General features: G+C 38.3%; 1 protein-coding gene across 2 annotated transcripts in view; it reads left to right on the forward strand.

The window, feature by feature from the left end:
* MSH3 (mutS homolog 3) overlaps positions 1-27061 on the forward strand; it is a 184016-nt gene extending 156955 nt beyond the window's left edge. For both annotated transcript variants that reach the window (XM_047729374.1, XM_047729375.1), the window contains exons 21-24: positions 12146-12332; positions 16627-16756; positions 23383-23551; positions 26335-27061. In XM_047729374.1, coding sequence (XP_047585330.1) covers positions 12146-12332; positions 16627-16756; positions 23383-23551; positions 26335-26443 — 595 coding nt within the window. In that variant the 3' untranslated portion in view covers positions 26444-27061. The remainder of the gene's footprint in view (positions 1-12145; positions 12333-16626; positions 16757-23382; positions 23552-26334) is intronic.
* The last annotated feature ends 611 nt before the right edge of the window (positions 27062-27672 follow it).

Here is a 27672-nt window from a genome sequence, read left to right on the forward strand (position 1 = left end):
AATTCTATTGGCATCAGAAGTGTTGCCTATTAATATCTCTATTGTTTATTTAGTTCCCACAGCTGTGTTTGCCAAACAGGAGATGCCTCACTTCATCTTTTGATAAGAAGTGGTTGTGTGAATTTAATACTTCAGTCACCTGAGGACTTGGTTTGGTTTGAAATGCAGAGCCCAGGCAGTTCCCTTCAACACAGATGCCCTGGATATAGTGTTGTAATTGGTGTGATGGAGGAGACTCTTAGACTCTGTATTTAAGAACCTCTGCAAGTGACCCTGAAACGTATTCAGATTTAGGAGCCATTGTTCAATTTCCACTCCCGAAATTTTGCAGAGAACAACAGAATCAGAGAGATTGTGATTTTTGTCTGCCTGAGCTCATAATGAGTGTTTAATTATAAGGAAGCATCCCTCTGGTTGTGTCAGGTTCCCCTCTATTAATCTTATTAATTAATTTGAGTAATTAATTAATCTGATTAATCTTATTCCTGACGAGTGATTGATCTTGTCTTTCTTTTGATGGCCTTGATTATTTGTGGCTTTAACATATGCAGTTAAGGTTGGAAAAGAACATTTGCTCTCTTCATTATTATCCTTGGAAATTCTTGGGACTTTCCCACAGAGCAGACTAGTAGAGGTGTTAGAGAATAGTTTGCCCAGTCAGCACATCCTGGGTTCCCTTTGATAGGAAAATGCCCCTGTCCTTCATAAGTGGCCTGCCTGTTTGTAGATGTTTCCAGTGAACGTAGTTTCATGAGAGCCAACACAAGTTTTGGCATACTGTCTTGATTCTCAACAACATTTCCTGGCTTACTGTCTTGATTCTCAACAACATTTCCATTGAAATTGAAAGCTTGCTAACAGTATTTTTTGCTTGGTTATATATATATATATACATATATATATATATATATATATGCAGTTCAGTGTTACAACTTTTATAAATTAATTTTAAATACTGTAGTGTCATGTGATTGCAACTGTTAGTAGAAACAATTATATGAAAGAAAAACTTTTCTTGTCTTTTGTAATAATTTTATTGCTGCTAATCAAGTGTTTTCGATGTTGCTAGAAGAAAGCTGCTTCTTTAACCTGGTAATTACTTTCTTTTTCCCTTGTCTTAAAGTAATGATACAATAAAGTGTTCTTAAATGTATCATTTGTGATTTTTAAAAATAACATGTTTTCTAATTACCCTGGAATGCTTGTTCACTGTGCAAGATTTAAAAATATAAAAGCTCAAAAAAAGGAGGAAATTTAAATCACCTGCAATTCTACCACCTGGAAATCGTTATTTAGGTATTTGCCTTTTTGGGCTCTTTTAAAAATGCATACAATGTAGTGGTAAATCATTGGTGACTCCATTCCATTTCTGGGTTAATGTTTATGTTTTAATTAAATGCAACACAGATTTTTTTTTTTTTAATGCCTTTTAAGTCCTATCCAGTATCTACACATCTTGTAGTAATTGCTATCCTTTTATGGCTTTTTCTTTTCTTGGACTGTAATTTTTAAATTTTTCTTATACCATCCTTCTCCAAAGTTAGAGATTTATTTATTTAGGAGATTATTTTGCTTGTGTACATTTATATAATACTCAAAAAATAAGAAGCTTTGACATGTATACTCTACAGAATTCTGTTAACTTTGTAGCAAAGTGAAGTAAATAGGAAAACATCTTTAATTTCAAAAAGAAGGCAAAATAAGCTAACACAAAAGTCCTCCTCCTATACAGAGCACTTGGAGGACAAATAAGGCATTCCACTTACATGAGGAAGCTAGAATAGGCAAATTCATAAGGACAGAAAATAGAATAGAGGTTACCATGGGCTGGCGGGAAGGAGAGAATAGCGAGTTTTGTTTTTTAATGAGTACAGAATTTCTTTTTTGGGATGAAAAGATCTAGTAATGGATGGTGGTGATGGTTGCACAACATTTGAATGTGCTTATTAATGCCACTGAATTGTGTACCTGAAAAATGGTAAGTGGTAAACTTTATTTATATATTTTTTACCACAATTTTTGAAGCACTCAAATATGTCCCAAAATCCAAATATAATAATTGTTGCCTCTATTCTTATATTTTTATATTTTTATAAAAATGATTTTTATATTTGAGCTCCAGTATTGATCATTCAATAAGAAAAACTGTTTTTCTTTGTTAATTACAGCACTTTTCCCTCATGCTAGCATTTTCCTTGTGTAAGACCTGGAAATTGTGATTTGAGGGGACAGAGGCCCACCCTGTTAGCTACAATTGAAAAGCATCCAGAATGTTACCTCAAAATATCAAGATCTCATAAAAACAAACTTTTTCAAATTTTCGTGTAACTGTTCTTTATTTTAGAAACTGATCTTAGAAACTATCAATTTCTTTTCTCCATTAGTGCTTTATTAAGCTTTGTTGACCTATTTAAGGGTTATAGGCGAGGAGGGAGTAGGGGATTAGAAAGATTAGTCAACCGCCACTCCTAAAAATATCAGAGTGATTTTTTTTCTTAATCACATAACTATAACCTGTGTACTCAGAGCAAACTAACTCTAAGACGAAACCTAAAGAATGCATTTTTTTTACTACTTTTGAATATAAATACAGACAGAATAATAATGACATGTGTTCTAGAAGTCCTTAAATTTCTAACATATTTTAACATTTGAAAAACTTCAGAATCATTGTCCAGTATTGTGTCTTGTAAAGTGCTTGTTGAAGTAATAAAAACTTATAAAAAATATACTAATTTATAATGTCTTCAAAAACTTATTTTTGGTGCTTTTCTGGAATATGTACAAGTTAGCAAGATAATAGGAAAGTTGAATGGTATCTAAAGATCCTGGAATAAAGAGAACATAAGGAGAGAAACATAAGATAGTAAGGATAGAAAAATAAAGTGAGATTTGCTGTTTGTTATTATAAGATGTTACTCAGTTTTTAGTAACCAAGGCGAAAAGGAAAATGTGTTTAGTTATAAAATTCTGTGTCCATCAAAATAACTATACTGCTGAAATTTATTGGAAAAATAAACTATATTCCTTAAGGGTAGTTAGCAGAAAATATTTTATCAGTAAACATTTCCCACAGTCAGAAGCTCATGCTTCCCTATTCTCCTCAGTGACTGGTTAGCAAGCTGGTCTGTCTTCAGTGTCTGCCGGGCACCACTGTTCCTTTCTCATCATGTGCTGTGGAAAAATATAATTGTAATAGAAAAAGTGTTGCCTGCTGAGGCGATGGCTTTCAAGCTGTTGTACAGGGTCTTGAGAGCACCCCAGAGCCCCCTCCAGATGAGGAGAGGGGGCCTTCCAGGACTATGTCGGGACCAAATGAGCATGCCTTTTATCTAATCTGTAGTGAGTTTCTCTGTGAAATTTCATTTGAGCAAGGGATTTAACAGCTAAAAAGATACTGAAAATCAGTGGCCTAATGGTAGTTAGGAACATTGCATAATAAAACTACATCTAGGACGCCCTCAAATCTGGTCTGTTGACCTTAAGGGCAGAAACCCAATAATACCGTGAAGCATGTTGTGGCTCAGTCAGGTAAGCGTCTGACTCCTGATTTCGGCTCAGGTCATGATCTCATGGTCATGGGATCGAGGCCACATTGGACTTCCATGTTCACCGTGGGGTCTGAGATGACTGAGAGTCTATCTAGGCTTGATGCTAAGATCATTAGAGAACAGCTGGTCACCATCAGTGACAAAATCTAACAAGGTCAGGATGGAGAATGGGTGATCTGTCAGTCTTGTCAGGAAGGCCTTGAAGACGTTAGCAAGGATAGTTTGGAGAAGCAGAAAGTAAATAGCATTTTTAAAAATTATACTTCATCAGTATGAATTTGACTTTACCACTAAAAATTTGGCATAGGAAAAGCATTTTTACATTAAATAGGTTATCGTGAAAAGTGAAAATTGGACTTATTCTTTTCAATGCAGTGTCTTTAAACTGAATGGAAAATGCAAGTGAATACTGTTGAGATTGCATGCTAGTTTTTAATTACCAGGTACCATGTTATGGCAATAAGCTTTCCATGAAAATATTAAACATTAATTTTTATATTCATTAAAAACTTAAGTTTCTCTTATGTTCCTTAGATTTGTACGTTATAATTTTAGAATAAACTCAGCAACAGTGGACAAGGATAACTGTAATTTATACGGAAGTACAAAGGAGAACATAAATTTAAAACCTTTCATCCCTTGCAACTCTTGCCACAAATGATCAGTCAGTCCTTTGTTAACTTTAAGTTTGGACACTCACGTTGTTGTTCGCTCTTGACTCATTTGGGTTGGGTAGAAGGAGAAGAGATTGGAGAGAGGTTTAAGGACAGAGACTCAGAAGGCCTATAAACCATGCTAGGAATTTAGGGTTTCGTTTTCCAGGCATTAAGAAACCATTATATGTTGTTTTGTTTTTAAAAAATTAAGAAATTAACTTATTTATTTCTCATAACCTTCGTAAGAAGTAGAAAAGCAGGCAATACTATTGTCACTGCTTATAGATGGGGAAGCTGAAGCACAGTGCTCTGGAACTTGTCTACTCACTCAACCTTTATGTCCTGCTGCCGCTTGGATAGGATTCATTCTGTCTCTGTATGCTGCAGTTGTCAGTGATTAAACTCATAATTAGTATTAAGATTAGAAAAAAGTACATATAAACTTTTTTTTTTTTAAGATTTTATTTATTTATTTATTTGACAGACAGAGATCACAAGTAGGCAGAGAGGCAGGCAGAGAGAGAGGAGGAAGCAGGCTCCCCGCCGAGCAGAGAGCCCGATGCGGGGCTTGATCCCAGGACCCTGGGATCATGACCTGAGCCGAAGGCAGAAGCCTTAACCCACTGAGCCACCCAGGCGCCCCATTACATATAAACTTTTAAATGCATTCATGCAACATCAACTTTTTACTGACATTGCAGAAAAAGCTGTTGTCCAGTTTGAGACACCCTCTTATTTTTCTTTTATCATAGATCCCCCCAAAATTCTTTGGTTGTGATAAATACAGTTAACATGAGATCTACCCTCTTAACAGGTTTTTAAGTGTATGTTGCATTTTTGTTGAGTGTAGGAACAATGTTGTGCTGCAGATCTCTAGCACCTACTCATGTTGGAAAATCAGAACTATATGCCTGTGGATTAGCAACTCCCATTCTTTCCTCACCCCCACCCCAGCCCTTGGCAACCACATTCTACTTCTCTATTTCTATGAGTTCGTTTGTTTTATTTTTATTTTTTTAAGTTTTTTTTTTTTTTTTTAATTTATTTGAGAGAGAGAGCTCGAGAAGGGGGAGAGTCAGAGGGAAAAGCAGACTCCCCGCTGAGCAGGGAGCCCAATGTGGGACTCGATCCCAGGACCTTGGGGTCATGACCTGAACCAAAGGCAGCCACTTAACCAACTGAGCCACCCCCGTACCCCGAGTTTGTTTATTTTAGAGACCTCACATAAGTGGAGTCAGTATTTGTCCTTCTGTGGCTGACTTATTATACTTATTTCCAACATGACTCAGTTGATTTTAAAATAGGAGTCTGGTGGTAAGGTGAAAAATAGAATAGCTGCTAGAGAAATTGAAGATAGAAAAGGTTATCAGAATAACTCAGATCAATGAATATAAATTAGTGAAACATCAGTGGGATTGAAAGGAGCATACTAAGGACTGGATACTGTAGATTAAGAGACCAAGAAAAATCCAAAGAGAACACCACATTCTCATTTTTTATACTTACAGAGTAAAGGTACTGAATTAGTTTTCTATGTTTTGTAACAAACTGTCACAAACTCAGCAGCTAAAAGAAACAGCATATTATTTCAGAGTTTCTGTAGTTTCGATGGGTCCTGTGCAGAGTTCTCATCTGGAGGCTGAACTGGGGATGGATCCACTTACAAGCTCATTCAAGTTGCTGGCAGAATCCATCACCTTGAGATGATTGGACTGAGTCCCCTGGTTGGCTTTTGGCTAGGGATTGCTCTCAGCTCCTGGAGACCACTCACAGATCCTTTTCCCATGGCCCTCTCACAGTGTGGCAGCTTGCTTCTTCAAAGCATTAGAGAAAGTCTCTAGTGTGGGTCTAGCAAGATGTAGTCTCATATAACATCATATGATCTAGGGAGTAAAATCCCATCACTTTGGCTGTATTCCATTGATTGAAAGCAAGTCACAGGTCCCACCTTACACTCAGGGGAGGTGGAATCGTACAAGGGGTGAATACCAGAAGGCAGAGTTCATTGGGGTCACTTTATTGTGTGTCTACCACACATACTTCCAACCTTTGACAGCATGTATAGTAAGGAGATCAGAGTGTACATTCTGGAATCAGATGGACCTGGGTTTGAATCCTGACTCCATGAATGACTGGCCTTTTGGTCACTAAACCTGTTTCCTCATCTGTAAATGAGGATAAGGTCTATCTCCTGTGGTGTCAGGAATCAGTGAAATAATGCAGGTATAACACTCAGGTGGGTGCCCAGAACACAGTAAAATGCTCATTCTTTCTCACGTGTGTTATCACATTTGGGCTTCAGCCACTGTGAAGAATAACTAAAAAGTTAAGTTTTGATTAAAGGATTTGCCCAAGTTAAATAAGTTGATATTGATATTCAGGATTTGAAAACTTAATCTAACGGACTTTTTGTTGTACTAGTATGAGCATAAATGAACACATTCATGGAAATCATGGGACTTTGGGAAGAGGATGGGCCCATAGAGGTTAGCTGTTCCAGTCTCCCCATTTCACAGATGACGAAGCTTAGGACCACACAGGAAGGTAACCTAACTCGGCTAAGATGACACGGTACTTAGTGGCCAAGCCAGGACTAGAGCGCTGGTCTCTTCCCTCAAGTTACTTTTTCTACCATATTTGGCTACATTACATAATTTATAAATTGCATGACTTTTTAAAAAGTTTTCACTCCATTTTCTAGGCCAGAACTTCCTTTTCCAATGTGACAGCTGATTTTTTAATGCCAAGTGATAGATGTATAGAAAGTTCAATTTCAAGGCCTAAGGCCTAAAATAAGAATTCACCTATCTCTAGTGACTAAAATTCAGCCTTTCTGAACATCTCTATTGTATAAAATGTGATTTGCTTCTTTAAATGTAAATTTAAATTACTGACTTACATGTATATGTTTATCTATAATTATTGACTCTATATTTTATTTTGAACTAATTTCTAAAGGCACCTCAATGATAGTAATGAAAGGAGCACTTAAAAAGCATAGAGTCTTGTTAGCAGCCATGTTAGGCCAGTATTTCCTGCTTAATCCCTGGAGCTGGGAAAGAAGACATTATTTAATATTCTTTTATCATTCTCCATCTTTGTACCAGATGTTTTGCTAGGGGCTTGGAGGAAGAGAAAGGGTCACCACATGACCAGGAATTCTCCCACCCTGAGACAATAACTCTAACCACATTGATAATCTTCTATATTTTTTTCTGCACAGTTTTTAATAAAAATGACATTTAATAAAAATGACATTTTTATTAAAAACAATGATTACAAAAGCAATGCCCGGTCACAATAGAAGGGAGCTCAAATGGTACAGGGAGCATACAACTGAAAACTAAAAGGTTCCCCCTCTCAAACTCCCAGCACCTCTGGCACTGAACCCTAGACCAGTGCACTCAAAGCAGTTGCTCTGAAGGGTCCCACCTTTGTTCCACTGGTAGTTAACCTTACAATGTCTATAAAATAGTCCTCAATCTAATTATAGATTTATTTGCTTTAAACACTACCTGTTGAACTTCTGGCTACAAATGCAAAGAAATCATTTATCATTATATGAGCCTTCTCATTTTTTTTTTTTAAGATTTTATTTATTTGACAGACAGAGACCACAAGTAGGCAGGGAGGCAGGCAGAGAGAGAGGAGGTAGCAGGCTCCCTGCTGAGCAGAGAGCCCGATGTGGGGGCTCGATCCCAGGACTCTGGGATCATGACCTGAGCCGAAGGCAGAGGCTTTAACCCACTGAGCCACCCAGGCGCCCCGAGCCTTCTCATTTTTAAAACTGTTCTTACTTATACCTTTCCAAAAGCTCTCAACTTCTGTCCTGCTGCAATTACCTCGTTCTTTTTCACAGGCTAGTTTACAAATGGAAGGAGCCAATAATGAGCATTTATGTTATTCGGATTTGTGTATATGTTACAGCCACATTCACTTGACAGCTTAAAAAGTAGGTAATCCTTAAGGTGTTAGACTGTGAGAGGGGCCCCTCCTAAGCACCGCACTCTAAAATTCTCATTTCTGTCTAGCTTTTTGTACTTCTCCTATTCCCTGTATCTCGTGTTTTTTCCCTTTTTGGTCTCTACCTCTCTTTGAGCAGTTTATTCATGAGAACTCGGAGTTCTTGAAAGTCTAAGATAAGCTTTATTTTGTCTTCATATCTGTTTTGTAAGGTTAAATGGATATAAACTCCCAGATTCTAAATGTAAAGGAATTGCTCCCTTATCTTCTAGTTTGGCATTCATTACAGATGAGAAGTTTGGTGGCACCTTATTCTCATCCTTTTCTTAGGAATTTTTTTTTCTCTCTCTGAAGTGTTTAGGATTTTTTTTTTTAATTTCTGTCATTTCTAAGATTTTACCGGTGTGTTTCTAGATATAAATCTTGTCTTACTAATCTTACTTGGCATTTTGTGGAAACTTTGCATTTGAAGATGCGTGTCTTATTTCTTCTATGATATTACTACTTTTCTTGTGTCTGGCTTCTGTACTTCCTATTGGGTGGGATTTAAACCCTCAGAAACTGACTGTGTTAAAATTATTTGTGTGTATTTTTCATTTCTTGATCTGTTTACTGGGCTCAGAGAATTCTTTGAATTTATCTTTCAGATTAAAACCGTGGTCCTCCACAGTATCTAATTTTAATCCCGCCTATACAGTGAATTTTTTCAGTCATCATATTTTTAATTTACAAGATGTTTTCTCCAGCTGTTCCTTTTTTTGGTAGGCTATTTTATTTTAAGGCTGCAGTGTTCCTAATCTCCCTGAGGACACCAAATAGAGGTTTTGTTTGTTTTAACTCTATTTAGTGAATTATATTTTTATTCATTTCCTCTGTGGTAGTTGTTTTGTTGGTTGTTCTCAGTCCTTCTCTATCCTCCTGTCAGTTTTCCTCAACTCTCCTTGATTTTTCTTTAATTTTGGGTGCTGTCCTTGTGTCTGTATGGAACACTGCTAAAGATGTTCTTAGCACCGGCCTATGCTCCCTCAGCAGCTGGACAGGCCTCTTGCCCTCACGGATCCCTCCACTAACTCTAGACACTTTCTGGTGACCTCGTGTTTTCACATAAGATATGTTGTGACCATTTTCCAACGTCCTAAGTTCAAACATGCCACTTCTACTGGCTGCAGAGTTTTCCATCCTACTATTACTGCTCTTTTTTTTCCTTTAGGCATTTGATTTTTCCAGGTTTTCACTGGATAACATTAAGGAATATATTTGTACATGCATTTTTCATACCTCTGCAATAATTTCCATAGTGTTAATTTCTGGAGTGAAATTTATGGGTTGTGAAAGACTTCTGACAGACATCACTAAATTGCGTTTTGGGAGATTGTAACAAGTCTCAGTCTCACATAAGAATACCCTTTTCCCTACACTCTCAATAGTGGTAGATGTCATTGTTCCTTTTCATCTCTTTGCTAATTGATGTATATAAAATGGCATTTTATTCCTGTTGAACTTGCATAATATGTGAATATTTTCATGAGTTTTTGTGTGTGTGAATTGACTCTTCCTGTCCTTTGCCTGCCTCTGTTGAAATGTTCACCATTTTGTTTTGCTTTATGAGAGTATTTGTTTTAGGAATATTAACCCTTTTTTATACATGTTGCAAATATTTGTGTCCATTTACGGTTTGCTTTTAACTTTTTCCTATGTGTTTTTTGCTGTACACATGTTTTGGTGCTAAGTTTATAAAGCCACCCATCTACCTATCCAGAGATTAAATTTCATTTATACCTCTTGGTATGTTTATGGTTTCTTCTTTTACATAAATTTATTTTGGAATATGGTTTGAGTAGGGGCACATCTCTTTTGTTTTGTTTTGTTTTATTTTGTTTTCAAAATAACCACCTAGCTGGCATTTTTTTTTTTGTGGATTGATCATTCATCCTTTCCTCCCTTCCTCATTAAAAATCTCTCCCTTTTATGGAAGAAAAAAAAAAATCTCTCCCTTGTCACATACTAAATGTTTTATATGTGTATGTATCTGCCTAAAAATAACTTCCCAGGAGCATCCTACAGTTCAGGAAACTTCTAGCCAGACCCCTTTGTTACCCTACTGTTTCTAGAAAACACTTAAGTATAATACTTAAAATATTGTATGAAAATCTTAGTGCTTGCTTGTTACTCTAATTCTTGAGAATCAAAGCCACCCCCCACGTTGGCCTTATCAGAGCACTTTGTTATCAGCCAAAGGTTCATTCTTTTTGTCAGCTTGCAACATATAGGGAGAAAAAGCAACTGTGTTAAATGGGGTCAAACATTACAATTCTGGAGAGTTGAGTGGTTTCAGAGATAGAAAAGTTTAACCTTTGTGGTGGGGAGAAATATTATTAAACATTGAAAATTGATATAAATAACAGAGTTTGAACTTTAAGGAAGTAACCAAAATGCTCGTAAGTTAGCAACATTTCAAAAGTTCTATTTTATTGTTACTGATTTTAAAATGGATAAAATTAAAGCACTTTCTATATATATATATATATATATTATATATATACCATATATATAAACCATATATGTTATATAAATATATAAATATATATGTATATTTTTCTTTTTTTTATTTTTTTAAAGATTTTATTTATTTATTTGAGAGAGAGAGAGAGCATGAGAGGGGAGAAGGTCAGAGAGAGAAGCAGACTCCCCATGGAGCTGGGAGGCCGATGCGGGACTTGATCCCGGGACTCCAGGATCATGACCTGAGCTGAAGGCAGTTGCTTAACCAACTGAGCCACCCAGGTGCCCTGTATGGATGTTTCTATATAACCCTATCTATGGTAGAGTTATCCTAGATGGAGTTACATACAGTTTCTAAATGGCACTTATTCCTGGAGTAGTTCTCCTTAAGGGTCTGCCAATCTGTAGGAAAAACAATGTACTCCATCTTCCCTGCCCAGTACAAGGCTCCAGCCCAGAGATGGTTAAGGCTGGATTTCACCATGACATTCTCTAGAAAGAGAAGGTACATTATGCTGCTGTAGGTCACATGTGAACTATTGGAGAAAAACTACATTGATGAAGGTATTTTGCTAAGAAAATAGTTAACCAGAACTCACAAAGCTGGTTAGTGGGTCGAAAACCTGAATTCTGAGTTTTGCTATTAACTACATGACCTTGAGTGAGTATTGCTCAATGATTCTCCCCCACATACACTTTTTTTTCTCCCAGAATCCTTTTAGACTAAATAGACATTTCCCCAAATATGTTCTGTAGACCATTATTGCCACGAGGTGCTCTGGGAGTTTTAGGGGTCCACAGTGAAATGAGTTAGAGAAATGCTGTATAGTAGATCCTTCTCTAGAAAATACACAATGTGCAGTATAATATTAAAGGATGGTGGAAATCTTATAGGAAAGAAACCCTTACATCTTTTGCACCCATTTCTTGACATCTCTAAGAACTGTGTTCCATGAAGTCCACTTTAGGAACCTGTTTCAGGTGTCTGAGATTACTAAACATCTTTCATCCTAATAAAAAGTTTTAGCTTATATAAATAAATTATTTCAAGGTTGTACTGTAATTTGTAAAACACTGTGGAATCTTGTTAAGGAAATACTAGGGAAAAAACCCTTTAATTCTGTAATTTTCTAGTACTCATGGATTTTTAAACACAACGACACAGAGAAGCATTATCTTCCCTTGTTGGAATACCAAAACTTTGGTTTGGGATGATTGCCCAGAAAGTAGGGTCAGAGTTTCCCTACTTTTTGGGAGCTCTGTCCTGTACCTCAGGCTCTATCCACAATGTTTCTACAGGGTGCACTTTGACGTTAGGCACTCTTTTATATCCAACATACAAAAAGCTGATTTCAGCTGTTATTGGTACAGTATATAGACCCTCAGGGATCCTTTATTTTTCATAAAGTAATACTTGGCTTCCTAATAATAAAATTCAGAGGAAAAATCAAGGTGTCTTCATCTTATTTGTAGGATGGGAGCGGCAGATAATATATATAAAGGACAGAGTACCTTTATGGAAGAGCTGACTGACACTGCAGAAATAATAAGGCAAGCAACATCCCAGTCCTTGGTTATCTTGGATGAATTGGGAAGAGGGACAAGCACCCATGATGGAATCGCCATTGCTTATGCTACACTTGAGCATTTTATTAGAGATGTGAGTATCTTGCACAGCTTTTTGTATGTGAATGGTGCATAGCATATAAATTGTTTTTCTGGTCAGCTTCTAAATATTCAAAATGATCAGGGATGCCTGGGTGGCTCAGTTGTTACGTGGCTGCCTTCAGCTCAGGTCATGATCCTGGGGTCCTGGGATCGAGCCCCGAGTCAGGCTCTCTGCTCAGCAGGAAGCCTGCTTCTCCCTCTCCCACTTCCCCTGCTTGTGTTCCCTCTCTTACTGTCTCTGTTTCTTTCTGTGTCAAATAAATAATTAAAATCTGTTTTTAAAAAATGATCTTTATTATAAGTGACCCTGTACCTGCAATTGGCCATTAAAACACTCTACATTGAACTTAGATGCATTGGCCCTACATCATGTCTATAATTCTTTGATGTGTCTTCTTTGCTTTTGCTGAAACAGAGTAAACCTGGTCAGTAGGATAAAGGCCTCTCTGGCAGTATTTCCCCCCAGAACTGTTTCTCATTATCCTTGGCAAACTCTGAATTAAAAGCAGGGACACTCCCCCCCAACTTGCAACCCAGTCCTTAAGGAAAGAACAAAAAGGAGATAGAGCCATTTTAACCTATGAAATCCTTTTTTTTTTTTTTTTTTTTTTTTTTTTTTGAAATCCTTTTTTGAGCAATATCCTACAGGACCTTGGTAGAAGACCTTTAATCTCATGTCTTTGTGTCTTTCTTTCACTCTTTGAATGCATATCTGTTTTTTCCAGAGGGCGGGTCTGAGCCTCTTGGTGTGAAGTTTTGTTTGTGTTAAATGCTCCATCCTTGTCCTCTCCATCAAGCTCCCCCCTTTATTAATGCTCTCTCTCTTTGTTCATTCTCGTCTCTCCTCTTCTGCCTCTCCTTCTTGGCACCTGTCTGGAACGTTGTCTGGTCTTCAGTTTTTCTTTTAGTATTTTGTTCTCTGCTTTTTTTTTTTTTTTTAAGATTTTATTTATTTATTTGACAGAGAGCTCACAAGCAGGCAGAGAGAGAGGAGGAAGCAGGCTCCCTGCTGAGCAGAGAGCCCGATGCAGGACTCGATCCCAGGACCCTGAGATCATGACCTGAGCCGAAGGCAGCGGCTTAACCCACTGAGCCACCCAGGCACCCCATGTTCTCTGCTTTTTAAATTCTTTCCTGTGGGTCTTTCCTCCCTTTTCATTTCTTCTTCTCTTCCTTACATAACCAGTAAAAGCATATTTTTTACTCCTATTCCTTTGCACAGCACAGGATGCAAAAATAACTCCCCTTTTCTTTAAACTTCTGTGGGCCTGTTTTTTGTTTGAACATTTAGTTAGATTACATAGTTAACGGTGGCATGTTTTCCACTTTAAAATAAATACTTTTAATTTTTCTTAAAAAAATTCTTTATTTGCAAGAAGAGCTCAGGAACATCTCTTTAATTATCGTAGAAACTGCATATCACAGGTTCAGGAAAGTCCTGTCACTGCCTCCCAAACACATTCTAAACATTGATTTAAGAACCTTCAGGAACGAATCATGACAGACTGAATTTGACAGCCCCCTCTGAGCTTGATTTCATTGCTCCAAGTGCTTATCAGTTACTGTGACACATAACAAATTATCCCAAGACTAAGTGGCTTAAAACAGCAGTAATCATCTGTTAGATCTCTCAGGGGTCTGGAGGTAAGGAATTTGGGAGCACCTTAGCTGGGTGGTTTTGGCTCAGGCTCTCTCCTGAGGTTGTGGTCAGGGAGTCATCTGAAGGCCTGACTGGGGCTTGAGGACCCTTTCCAATGTGGCTCGCTAGCTGCTGGCAAATTAGTGCTGGCAGTTGCCCAGGGCTCTCATTTCCTTTCTCTGTGAACCTCTCTCCATGGGGCCATTCGAATATGAGTGGCTTCTGGCAGCTCTCAGAAGAACCACTCCAAGTGGCCCGAGTATTTTATGCATTTATGACCTAGCTTCACAAGCCACACACTGTCACTACCATCATTTTCTGCTGAGCACAAGGGCCAGCCTTGATTCACTGTGGGAAGCGGCTGCTCAAGAACACGAGCATTGGGAGGCCATGTTGGAGGCTGGCTACCAAAAGCAGTTTGGCAATATGTTAAAGATCCCTTTAGGAACCCTCAGGAACAAATCATGACAGAATTAAATTTGTCACTTCTCTTTTCATTGCTTCTATAGCAGCTTTTGATGTTTTAAATGTTAATGAAGAAAGTGTTATTTTTAGATAAAATTTATGTTAGAGGTAAGTCACTGAAGAGGATTCTTCAGGAGCAAAGAGTCTCTACCCTTTTTTATGGATGAAAATCTGCATTTTCTTGGTGTCTTTTGATTGCTGGGATGGGGAAGAGAGAGCAGAGAGGAGGAATGGGGAAGCTCTGTGTGGCTCCTGCGAGCTGAAAATGGCCTTGAGGAGAGCAGTGTTATGACCCAAACCCTTAGGTCTTCTGGCAGCAAATGCATGTCACCTCAGGGAAGGGGCATCATGGAGACAGCTGGTCCACGGATACTTTGGGGCAGATTCTAAGAGCAGCTCATCAAAGAAATCTTGCCTTAATAGGTTTATTGTAATTGTTATAAGAGAGAAGGCACATGTTCTCTCTTTTAATGAGGTGAATGGCAGATGAATCAAAACTGAAGTTCTTTGATTTAATCACCCCCTTCTGCTGATTTTTTCTTTTTTTAAAAAAGATTATTTATTTATTTGAGAAAGAGAGAGAGAATGTGTGAACGGTGGGGTGGGGGCAGAGAGAGACTCCCCAAGCAGACTCCCTGCTAAGCACAGAGCTCATTGTGGGACTTGATCCCAGGACCCTGACATCGTGACCTGAACCAGAATCAAGAGTTGGCTGTTTAACTGACTGAGCACCCAGGCGCCTCTTCTGCCAATTTTTAGATCAAGATTTGGTGTTAGCTTCTTTTAAGATTTAAGAAATAAGGGATTCCAAAAATACATAATAATGTATACTTTAAAATAATGCTTATTAAGGAATCCATAAATGCATATGAGTACTAACAAAACAAAAATAAATTTCAAAATGGCAGAGGTAGGGTAGGGAGAAAAGAAAGCTCTTTACAGAATGCCAACTAATAAATACAGAGAGAATTTTTTAAAATCAGCATTTACTAGTCACCGCATCATCGGGCAACAATGATCCATAGATGGCAAAACTTTGAGATGAAAGATTGTTGGAAAAAAGGATATTCACACAATCTCAAAGTATTACTCCAGAAGACATTAATTACAAAGGGGAAAGGTGTCGGTATAGTAGAGAAACCTTCTGGGCACTCACTTAAACCAAATAAGCAAATTTAGCATCTCCGATAGTGGGCCAAATTGATATCATGTGGCTCCTGATATGATGTACTGAAAAGAGTATGGCACCTCCATAAATATGTAATATTTCTGCCAGTAAGGTTTAAGCTTATTTGGAGAAAAAAATCAGCCAAATCCAAATTGAGGGACATTATACAAAACATGATAAGAAACTCTTAGATATTTCAAGAACATTAATGTCATAAAAGACGTAAAAAGGAGGCTGGGAACTCTTCTAGATTGATGGAGACTAAAGAGACATGATGAGGTGCGTGGCATGCATGATCCTTGAATTTTTTTTTTAATATAGAGAAACTTTATAGAGTATTACTGGGACAGTTAAGGAAATTTGTGGACTAATGTTAGGTAATAATAATATATCAGTGTTAAATTTCTCAAGTTTAATAATTTTATCTGATTAATATGAGAATGCTTTTGTTCTTAAAAGATAGAGTTTTAGGTATTTAGGGATGAAGTGTCATGTCTGCAAGTCTCAAATGTTTCAGGAAAAAAAGTGTGTGTGTGTGTGTGTGTGTGTTTATGGCAAAATGCAAACCAAATATAAAATATAAAATGGAAACCAAATATAAAATATTTATATATATTTATATATTATATGTATAAAATTGAACCAAAAAACGGTTGTCTAGGAAAAGAATATAGCAATGTTCATTGTACTTTTCTTAAAATGTTTATAAAGGTTTGAACTTTTTCAAAACAAAATTGGAGAAAAGTTTAAGGTAAAATTTAAAAATAAAATAACAGGGACGTCTGGGTGGCTCAGTTGGTTAAGCATCTGCCTTCAGCTCAGGTCGTGACTGCAGGGTCCTGGGATCTAGTTCCGAATCCGGCTCCCTGCTCATCGGGAAGTCTGCTTCTCCCTCTGCCTGTCGCTCTCCCTACTAATGTTCTCTCTCTCTGTCTCTTACAAATAAATAAAATCTTTAAAAATAAATAAATATAAAAATAAAATAACGTTTGTCATGTCTTCTTACTGCTTTAGGTGAAATCCTTAACCCTGTTTGTCACCCATTATCCACCAGTTTGTGAATTAGAAAAAAGTTACTTGCAACAGGTGGGAAATTATCACATGGGATTCTTGATCACTGAGGATGAAAGCAAAGAGGATTCAGGTATGAAATATACTTGCAGTAAGTACAACGGGAATGTTGTTGGTTTTCGTGTTTGATAACTCAAGATTTATGAATACATGAACTTATTGCTTATTAAAAATAAAAGCTGTGAATGTTGATTATAAATGACATTTGTCCAAGTTCATTTTCTCCAAGCTTAGGGTCAAGTAGAATTTACATTTATCTTTGCCATCTATGAGCACTTCTCTGGTCTTTGTCTACCTCATTTTTCTATAAGAAGGAGATGGGGTCAGGGGTGCCGTGTAGGTTTTACTCTTAGCTTGGTCTCAGGAAAGGTGCCCGAACAGTCAAGTATATTAGTCATCTTTAAAAATGTCTCATCCCCAGTATTCTATACTGAACATATGTTTTATCTTAACTTGACAAGGGAACTGAATGTCAGGTCAAGTGGCTTGCCCACGTGGCCACCTGGGTAGGGGTTGAACTGAGCCTAGCGTCCTAGAATCTGTTTGCAGGTTCTTTCCTGCTCTGCTAAAAGAGGTATGTGGGATCTACACTATTTTTCCTAGCCTTTCCACCCTGGACCACTGTCACAGGAATGAGATGTTTCATGAAAAAGAACATCATTGGCCAACAGAAATAAATTCAAGTGCTCTAAGTAATATAGTCAGTTTCAGTATAATCTTATTTTCCTGTTCAGTAGTAATTTTTTTAAGCTCCCAGCCTGTGGGCCAGCAGTGGTTTACACAGTTGGTGTGTTACAATGGAAAATCCATTACCCAAGACACTCCAAGGTCCAAATTTTATTTTGGAAAAGTAATAAAGATGGACCTGAAAAAGAAATCAGGCAGCTGGCCCAAATAAAACAAAGCCCTGGACTTGAGCTAAATGTAATGTTAGGCAATCCTTACCTTTCACCACCATGCAGTCTTGAAAAATACATCATAAATTCTCTCATGGAAGCAGTTTCATGTCTATTAATCTGCATCCAAAGTGACAGGAGGAGCTTATAAGCTCAAACCCAGTGGGATAAACAAGAGTTCACCAGCAGGGAAGGGTCAGTGATAAGCCTTTATGTGAACTGACTACCAACCTGTAAGTGTTCTGGCATTTTATTTTATTAATTGAAATTTAAATGGATGAACCTAATTTTAAACATGAAATGATGCTGAAAGGCACATGCTAATGGGCAGTAAACCCCTGCCTCTGTCCCTTCCCTCCATGCCCTCTCCCTGTCCAGTCCCAAGGCAGCCACTTTCACCTCCTTCATCGCTCTTTCCGAATCTCTAAATCATACACTTATCTGCCCATCTCCTGCTTCATCATCTGGACACATTACTGTTCGGCTTCTCATTGTGCTGGATGGGAGTCCTCAGCCTTTCCTGCTCCGACCTCCCAGGGTACTCATTCCAGGTTCTTTCTGCCTCATTCCTCTTCAGAGTTTTCACTGTTATTGCCAGGAAGTATTGCTTAATCACGAGCCAGGTATGAGGACAAGTGCATTTTTGTTCTTATGCAACTTTTTTGCTTTTTGTGTTTTTGAAGGCAGTAATTGCCTTGTTTTCGTTCCATTCTTCTATTTGAGTCTATATCTGACTCTTCCTGTACCTGCCAGTAGCTTTATAAAATGCCTCTCTAGACATTTTTCCATGTGGTTGAACTGCTGGTTCCACTTCTCCTCGCCGGAGTCATTCCCCCTGGAGCCCTTTGTCCTGCTCCTCTGCACTGGTTGCTCCCTAGGCCTGCTGCACAGCTGTTGTCCCAACACCTGCGTTCACCAACACACTAGGACTTCTCTCATCCTGCCTTCTGTGCATTTGCTTGCAGGTAACAGGATCCTGGAATTCACAGGGGCTCCGACAGTAAGAGTAGAAATAATCTCACATTACAGGGACCTCGGAGGAAGAGTGGGCTTCAGCTCTTCTTCTTTACAGTTCGCCAGGCTCCGTCTTCCAGCCTTGCTTGCTTCGTCATCAGACGGGGTGGCCGAGGCTCTTTCATGCCTTAAAGCCAGAATCAACAAATATCCAAAGGAAGAATAGGGACCAGCATTTCTTGAGACTCTTTCTTAGGAGCTGGGGAGCTCTCCTCAGATGTTCACTCGCATCTCATCATTGTCGCCTCTCCTTTTCAGAGTTGAATCACATGCTCACCCTTAAACCAATGGCTAGAAAGCGACAATGACAGGGGTAGCTTGGATCAGCCTAGATTAATCAGGATCAACTTTCGGAGCTTGGCATGAGGACATTATCCCCTCAGTTAAATAAATGGTCAGTGAGTTATTTCCATATAAAATCAGGGTTTTCTTAGGGTTGGAAAAGATTTTGGATAGGCTACTAATAATATCAGCTAAAGGAGTGAAAGGTTTTGAGATTTTGCAGGAATGAAAAGTCTCTAGTACACCTTCATACTTCATTTATAATTTCACTAGGGCTGGAATTTTAGGTTGAAAATAATTTTCACTCAGAATTTTGAAGTATTGGTGCATTGCCTGCTTACCTCCAGTGTTTTTCCAGCTACATCTGTGTTTCATCCATTACCTCTAACCTAGTTCCTCTGCTGTCTGAATTAGAGGCCCCTGCGTAGGTCATCGCTCAAGCACCCCCAAAGACCTTCTGGGTGGCTTTGAAGATATGCTGTTATTTCTCATGGCGAGGTAGATAAAGCAGCAGACCTGCAGTAAGAAACATGTACTTTAATCTATTCCAGTCTATAAAATCTTGGACAGGTTACCTCACCTCGTCCACTTCTAAAAATGTTATGAATCAGTCCCAAAAGTGACTTCAGACACTATTTGATCAACACACATATTTCTTTAATAACTGCCCACAGAAGTTTGGCTTTCAAACAAATTTTGCTAAGTTCCCCTGTGACCAGCAGAAACATGAATTATTACTTCCTCTGACTCTAAGCAGTATCAGATAAATTTTTCAGTAATATCCATCTAGAAATGGTTATAGCTTATAAGTGAAGTCCTCACCAAGAGCTTTTATTTACCATCTTCTCTCCTCGCTGGCTGTCTGCTGCCACAGTTGCATCACACACACACTCACGCTCTCTCCCCTTCTCCCCTTTGAGAGGAGTGAAGGACAGTCCTGATGTAGAACATAACTCTAAAAACTCTGTAATGTGAGGGGGCGCCCGGGTGGCTCAGTCATTTGAGTGTCCAACTCTTGGTTTCGGCTCAGGTCACGATCTCATGGGTGGTGGGATTGAGCCCCCTGTCAGGCTTTGCACTCGGTCGTGAGTCTGGTTGAGATTCTTTCTCTCCCTCAATCCATTAATGCTCATGCTCACACTCTCTCTTTCAAGTAAATAAATAAGTCTTAAAAAAAAAAAAAAACACCCTAATGTGATTATGGAAGAGTAGTCTCATTATTTACCTTGATGGTGTGAGAACTACCAAAATTAGTACTACAGTGGAGACTAGGATGTGATGAGAAATTGAGCAGCTGTTTGTACTGAGGTATGTTAAATTATTTGGAACAACATAGTATTTTATATTATATAGCTATAAAATATAGGAATATTATAGCTATATTACATAAAAAGCATAGTATAGCTATGTATATGTATACATACTATATGTTATATATATAAAGCAAAAAAAAAAAAAATTCCATCAGCAAAGCAAATTTTAACTAAGGGGGTTTTATGTGGCATTAGTAGGCTTCCAGAAAAGAATAGAAGAGTGGATGGCTGGAAGGATGACAAATGGACAGACAGATGAATGATTTTTTTTTTTTTTTTTTTTTTTTAAGAAAACTGGCATGGAGGTTAGATTATAGAGGAGAGGAGAGGCTGGACATAGGTACATCAGTTAGAACCAAGCCAGTTGAAGTGATAAAGACTGTTTTTTTGTCTTAAGGATGAGAAGAATTTACCCTTTGGATTGCCTACTGCTGTTCACTTCACTTTTGGTCATGTGAGCATCAGTGAGTAACAAAAAATTACCCAGGTTAGCAGGCACTGGTTTCTCCACGTTTCTTTCCTAGTCTCCTTCCACCCACCTCCTCACCTGTTCTTTATGTTCTTCAAGTTTTATTTGGAGGCAAAAGGTATTCTTAGTGCTTTGTAATGTGAGTTTTAGTCTGTATTCCTGAGAGTGCCAGCATTCTTTCCACCTCCCACTTCCAGCACCCAGCCTTAGAAAGGTGTTATTTGCTGCTGAATTCTTAGAAGAGGTTAAAGAAAATTCCATTATCCTTGTTCTCAGTTATGCTTTTTAGTTTTTAGCTGATAAAAGAGTAAACCCATTTATCATACACATTTATGAAATGACATAATATATGAGAAAAAGCTCTTGATAAAATTATAATATGTTTATTGGGATCTCAGAAATTCTTTTTATAAAGATTTTATTTATTTATTTGACAGACACAGGGAGAGAGGGAACACAAGCAGGGGGTAGAGGCAGAGGGAGAAGCAGGCTACCTGCCAAGCAGGGAGCCCGATGCAGGGCTCGATCCCAGGACCCTGGGATCATGACCTGAGCCGAAGGCAGATGTTTAACGACTGAACCACCCAGGGGCCCCAGGATCTCAGAAATTATTAAAAATCTGGTTCATTTTGGGCATTTTTACAACTCTATGTAATTAGATTGAGTTTCATAATAAAAGCTGCATAATCCTGAGATGCGTGAGATATATCAAAGATTAAACAGTATGCAAGCTTTGTCTTTCTGTTATTGTACTTCATTATATCCCAATTATTTGGAAGTTTTTAGTTTCTGTGTATGTATTTGTGTGGTAGCAGAGTCTGAGATTTTTGTGGCAGGTGTTGGCTGGGAGTGCTCTCATGATCAACACCTGAGGGCAGGCCTGTTCCGATGGGGCTGTGTTGTGGTCATACGGCTTCAGCCAGTCCTGCCGAGAGCTCTGAAATGGGATTGGTCTTTCAGAGTTGACTCAGTTTGAGGTGAGGGGGCCTGGCCTTTAATACCCTTTATTAGTTAGCTATTGTTGCATAGCAGATTACTCCCAAACATAGCTTAAAGCAGCAAACATTGATCATCTTACCATTTCTCTGCATCAGGAAACCAGGGGCAGCTTAGATGACCACATTTACCTCACAATTTCTCCCAAGGCTGCAGTCAACGTTGTCTAGGTCTGTCATCACTTCACAGTTTCACTGGGAGAATTTACTTCCCAGACCTCTTACATGGGTGCTGGCAAGCTTTAGAGTTCCAAGTTCCAAGTTCACTCGTGTGGCCATTGGCCAGAGACATCAGTTTCTTTCTTTTTTTTTTTTTTTTTAAGATTTTATTTATTTATTTATTTGACAGACAGAGATCACAAGTAGACAGAGAGGCAAGCAGAGAGGGAGGAGGAAGCAGGCTCCCCACTGAGCAGAGAGCCCGATGCGGGGCTCGATCCCAGGACCCCAGGATCATAGACCTGAGCTGAAGGCAGAGGCTTTAACCCTCTGAGCCACCCAGGCACCCTGAGACATCAGTTTCTTTCCATGTGGGCTTCTTCATAAGGCAGCCCATAATATGGCAACTGGCTTCCCTCAGAACAAGTAAGCAAGAAAATGAATGCCCAGGACAGAAGCCACAGTGTTTTGCAGTCTAATCTGAGAAGTGACAACACATCATTCTTGCCATATTTTATTTGTTAGAAGCAAGTCAATGGGTCCTGCCTCACTCAGCGGCAGAGAAAGACACAAGGGCATGAACACCAGGAGGCAGGGATCTTTAGTTGCCATCTTAGAAGCTGCCTACCAACTCCCATAGCAACCAGTCATGGTGCAGGCTGCCCAAGACAGGACATGACCTCAGATGAAGCAGTTCTCTTCTTAAGCTGAGGTGACTCCCAAAGAGGGGATATAGCTGTGGATTGTGGACTGACAACCTTCCTGAGAGCTGAGGCAATAAATCTTTTAGTCCTCAGGGGGAGCTGGGTGGAACTGAACTGTGTCCACTTGAATATATATAACTCTCAGTTAACCCAGTACATTTAGTAAACCAGAATTTTTCAGTCTTGTTATTTAAACTGCACCATGTTGTATTTCCTTATGCGTTTTTTGCTGTTGTTTTGTTTTTAGCATTCTTAGAAATATCTCTTACATGTGTTACTTTACAGAGTGTGTTGCATACAAGACTGTTCAGTGAGCACATTCACTGAAATAACACTTTCCTGGTCTGTTTTTACAGAAAAATTGTACTGTGTATCAGAATCATTTCCTTTCTGATAATAGCAGTTCAGTTGAAAGTTTTTGGGAAGAAGCATAAAACAAATATTTTCCTTACACCAAGTCATTTTTAAAAACTTGTACGTCGGGCGGGGTTGGGTTGGTACATGGCTGGCTCAGTCATTGGAGCATGTGACTCTTGATCTCAGGGTTGTAAGTTTGAACCCCATGCTGGGTGTAGAGATTACTTAAAAACAAAATCTTACTAAAAAAAAAAACCCTTTAGGTGAGCTATAAGGTCCTAAATGCAAGAGAATCTTCAAAACAGTATTTCCCCTTTTCCTAAATATGTATAATTGATAAATGGAGCTGAGAGTGATTAGGAACAATGGGTTTCTTTTTCAGATTGTAAATTTTAATTGAGTGAAGTTGTAAGAATTTATATATCTTATTTAATCTTCTGCTTTGAACTTTCAGGCGTGGTTTCCTTTATCTCCTCTTTTTAATTTATTTTTTTATTTTTTATTTTGTAGGTGAAGAGCAAGTTCCTGATTTTGTCACTTTTCTTTATCAAATAACCAGAGGAATTGCAGCAAGGAGTTACGGACTAAATGTGGCTAAACTAGCAGATGTTCCTGGAGAAATTTTAAAGAAAGCAGCTAGCAAGTCAAAAGAGTTAGAAGGATTAGTAAATATGAAGAGGTCAGAATGATTGTGTGGCATTTTTTTACTTATAATGAAAACTTCCAAGTTGTCCAATGAAGTGGAATGTCCTGTAAATGAACGTTAGGTTTACCTTTAAGCATTTCTTCAAATATTCTGAAACGTTTAATTAAAATAAAATGAAAACAGATCTTTGAAAAGCTCATGTGAATTCAGTCCGCCTTCTTTACTCAGATCTTTATCTGTTGAGTTGCTAAATTGGTTTTAAAGTCATTTTTCTAAAGAACTAAGTTAACTCCTTACTGTGTGCCAACACATTGGTTGCTTAAAGCGTTCAATTATACAACAAATGACTGAAAGAAACCATGACATTTAAAACCTTTAGAGTACTTCCTTTATCCATATACTGCATTCAGAAAGTAAGAATTCTGTCAGGGTATGAATGAAAATAATAGTATTATATAACTATGTAATTATAGTCCGTATCCCCATGTCCCTTCTTTTGTGGATTGTTTATGACAAATTTTTCTTTCTAAACTACCTGCAGGGCACCTGGGTAGATCAATTGGCTGGGCGTCCGACTCTTGATCTCAGCTCAGGTCTTGATCTCAGGTTTGTGAGTTCAAGCTCCATGTTGAGCTCCACACTGGGTGTGGAGTCTATGTTTAAAAAAAATGGAAAACAAAAAACCAGCTTTATTCAGGCATCTGTGTGGCACAGTCAATTAAGCATCCAACTCTTGGTGTCGGCTCAGGTCATGGCTCTGCACTCAGTGAAGAGTCTGCCTAAAGATTCTATTTCCCTTTCCTTCTGCCCCTCCCCCCCTGCTCTGGCTCTTTCTCCTCTTTCTCTCTGAGATGAATAAATATATCTTTAAATTGCCTTCTTTTTGTCACTTAGAATGCTTTTGTGAATTATGTGAATGCATTCTATCTTTTACCCTTGATATCCAGCCAGTAGGTAGTCAGTATATTAACTGATCTTGATCTGTATCAGAGGTATGCTTTGGAAGAAAGATACTCCAAGAAAAATGTTATAGTAAAAAATAATAAGTTACAGCCTTTTCCCCCCAGATACAAGATTATATGATAAAAGGACATAACCTCCTTATCCATCCCCTGCCCCACTCCTGTACTACCTGGAAAGTGAGATATGCTTAGGGCAAGATATTACTGCCCTGGTTGATAACTTTGTGACTACGAGGGAACAGATCATTGGTCAAATAGAAAATCTTGGCTGGTGACCACAGTACAGGAAAAATTTTTAGTCCTGCAAATCGTTACCAAATTTAAATATTGAAATAGCAATACCTAATATTAATTAAACAATTACCAACTTGTATACTGAAGTACAGTACTGCAAACAACTTCTCCATTTCTTTCCTCTTGTGGTTCTGCCTTGCCACTCTGTAGTGTGCAGGGGTAAATGATGGTTGACCAAATCCAAAGTGCTGGACTCTGGCATGATGTGTGGCTTCCTCTGTTGGCATTCTCTTTTGGATCCTTTCCACAATACCAGGTTAGAAAAGTAGTTATTTATTATGAGAGTTCAAAGATAAGCCCTTACTTCTCTGCGCAAGTCCAAAGACAAACTTAAATCCTCTTTTGTTATCTTACTATTATTTTTCTTCTTCCCTAGAGAAACTAGAATAAAACTTTACTACAAAGGGACATATATATATATATATGAGATGGCAGTAAAATATGGTAGTTTATACTTACTCCTGCTATACAGCAAGAGCAATAAAATTCACAGGTTATAATGTTTTAACTCTTCCAACTACTGTGTGACATTTTGAAATCTATAATCTTGACAAGACAGAATTGTCAAAAGAGGTTGCATTGGGGTAGAAACTGATCATTTATTCAGACACTATATTCATTATTTTTACCCTTTGACTGAAAGTGCTTATCACATCAGTTCCATTGGCGAGATCAAAGAAACCAAGGGGAATCTCGTACATTTCTGTGGGTTTATGATAACAGCTAGTATTTATCGAATGCTTACTGTGCACAGAAACAAGTCTACGCAGTCATTTTGCAGCATCCCAGACAGACAGGCACCAGTTACTAGTGTTACTGCTTTACCTGCACTACCTCAGTCCTTATGACAGCCTTGTGAGGTATAGGTACTGGCATTATCCCCATATTGTAGTTGTGGAAAATGAGGCCAAGCGAGGGTTGGAAATCGACCAGGAAGTCAGGGTCCCATACATAGTCAGTGGTGGAGCAATACCTGGAATTCACCCTGGCTCCAGACCCTAAATATTTAACTGGTTGGTCTATGTTATGCTGGCATTCTGCTCTTTCATTAGCTAGCTTTGCTATGTTAAATCAGCTTTACTTTTCATCCTGTGAGTGCACTTAGCCTCTGGTCTGAGTTAGCAGGGTAAGAAGCTGGGGTCTCCCCTCCTTGGAGGTAGTAGTGGCAATCAGCAGCCTCAGTCCTTGATTATAACAGTGTCACCAGAAGGCTGATGCTGACACAACTTCCTAACCACAGAGCCCTGTCTGGTGTTCTAAGTCATAGACCCTTTTTTTTTTTTTTTTTAAGATTTATTTATTTGAGAGAGAGAGCACGCAAATAGGAGGAGCAGAGGGAGAGAACGTCTCAAGCAGACTCTGTACCTAGCATGGAGCCCAACATGGGACTCGATCTCACAACCCCGAGGATCATGACCCAAGTCAAAACCAAGAGTCAAATGCTTGACCACCTGCACCACCCAGGCACACCTGTCTTAGACCTTTTATAGCTGTCAGTGAAATGTATTGTACCCCAATAATTCCATTTATAAAATAAATCATATTTTATTTTCTCTCCAGGAAAAGGCTAAAGTATTTTGCAAAGTTATGGATGATAAATGATGCAAAAGACCTGCAAAAATGGAGAGATGAGTTTGAAATGGAAGAAATTCCAGACTTCTCTTCTTGATGAAAACGAAGACTACATTTTTGGACAAAACATGGAGAATTAAAAATACCATCTGTACAAAACAACTCTCCAGTAACAGCCTATCTTTGTGTGATGTGAGCATAAAATCAGAACTCTGGTATATTCCCATGGGAAACAGGCCTTTTGTGTAGAAAGTCTGTTCCAGGTTCTTGTCATCCTGACTTAGAAAAGTATAAACAGTTTTGAATATTAAGACTTCTGTTACATAATTTAAAAACTTCATGAATAGTAAACTTCACATAAAATCGATCACCTAAATGAAGCCTAACATGAACCTTTAGAGAGTGATAGGAAAATTTAATTCATATTTTTATTTGTTCCAGTTCAGATTAATTTGCAACGGGGTGAGACGTCTAGCAGAAATAAACCTTTTTGCTTGAACTAAAGTAACTTTATGCCACCAGTTTATTCACTGTGAGCATAAGAATTTTTTATGAGAAATAGGAAAAGATTATCAAACTTTTAGAAAGTAGAGCACGGAAGGAATAAGATCGTATGAAATTTGAGAAGTTAAATACTCTCACAGTTTTACGCAATTTAAAAATTATGGAATGAAATTATTTGTCATTCATTCAGGTAATAAACATTTAATGAGTACTTGCTATAAATAATGATTTTTTTTCTTGTTGGATTTTGGATTTTTTCTTCTATCTGGCAATTGCTACTTTTTTAGGTTTAATTGTGGAACCAAGGTTGCTGCTTCTACCAAAAGAGTCCTGAGCTCATTTATTTTGGATCTTTCTGTTAATCGGTATAGAAAGCATATGATCTCATATCCAAGTATGTAGCTTTGTTGATAGTTAACAATGCTCCCTCCCTGCATGTTTAGGTTGACACACGTTCATCTGTGTCCTTGAGGTTTTAACAGCATTTACACCCCAGCTTCTCACAGCCGTGTGGTGGTGGTGGTGAATCTGGGATCTTGGACAAAGGGCTCCCTCCTATTTTACACCCAGCTGTTATCCCTGTTCATTAAATGTCTTCTCCACATTTGATGGACGTATTTCAAACTCTTTCTTTAGTTTATTTCCTCCAGTGGTCCTAACAGTGACCCCTGGACACAGGAGTCCGTATAATTTCCCTAAGCTGAAGGGTGGTTGGTTGCTGTACTTTTGATCACTCACTGTAGCCCTTTGACTCCTAGCCTTTTTGAAGTTAAGAGTATGATACCACTTGACTGATTGCATGGTCCCTTCAGAAGTATTAAC

This window comes from Lutra lutra, chromosome 5 (genome assembly GCF_902655055.1).
Source record: "Lutra lutra chromosome 5, mLutLut1.2, whole genome shotgun sequence".
NCBI classification, from domain to species: Eukaryota; Metazoa; Chordata; class Mammalia; order Carnivora; family Mustelidae; genus Lutra; species Lutra lutra.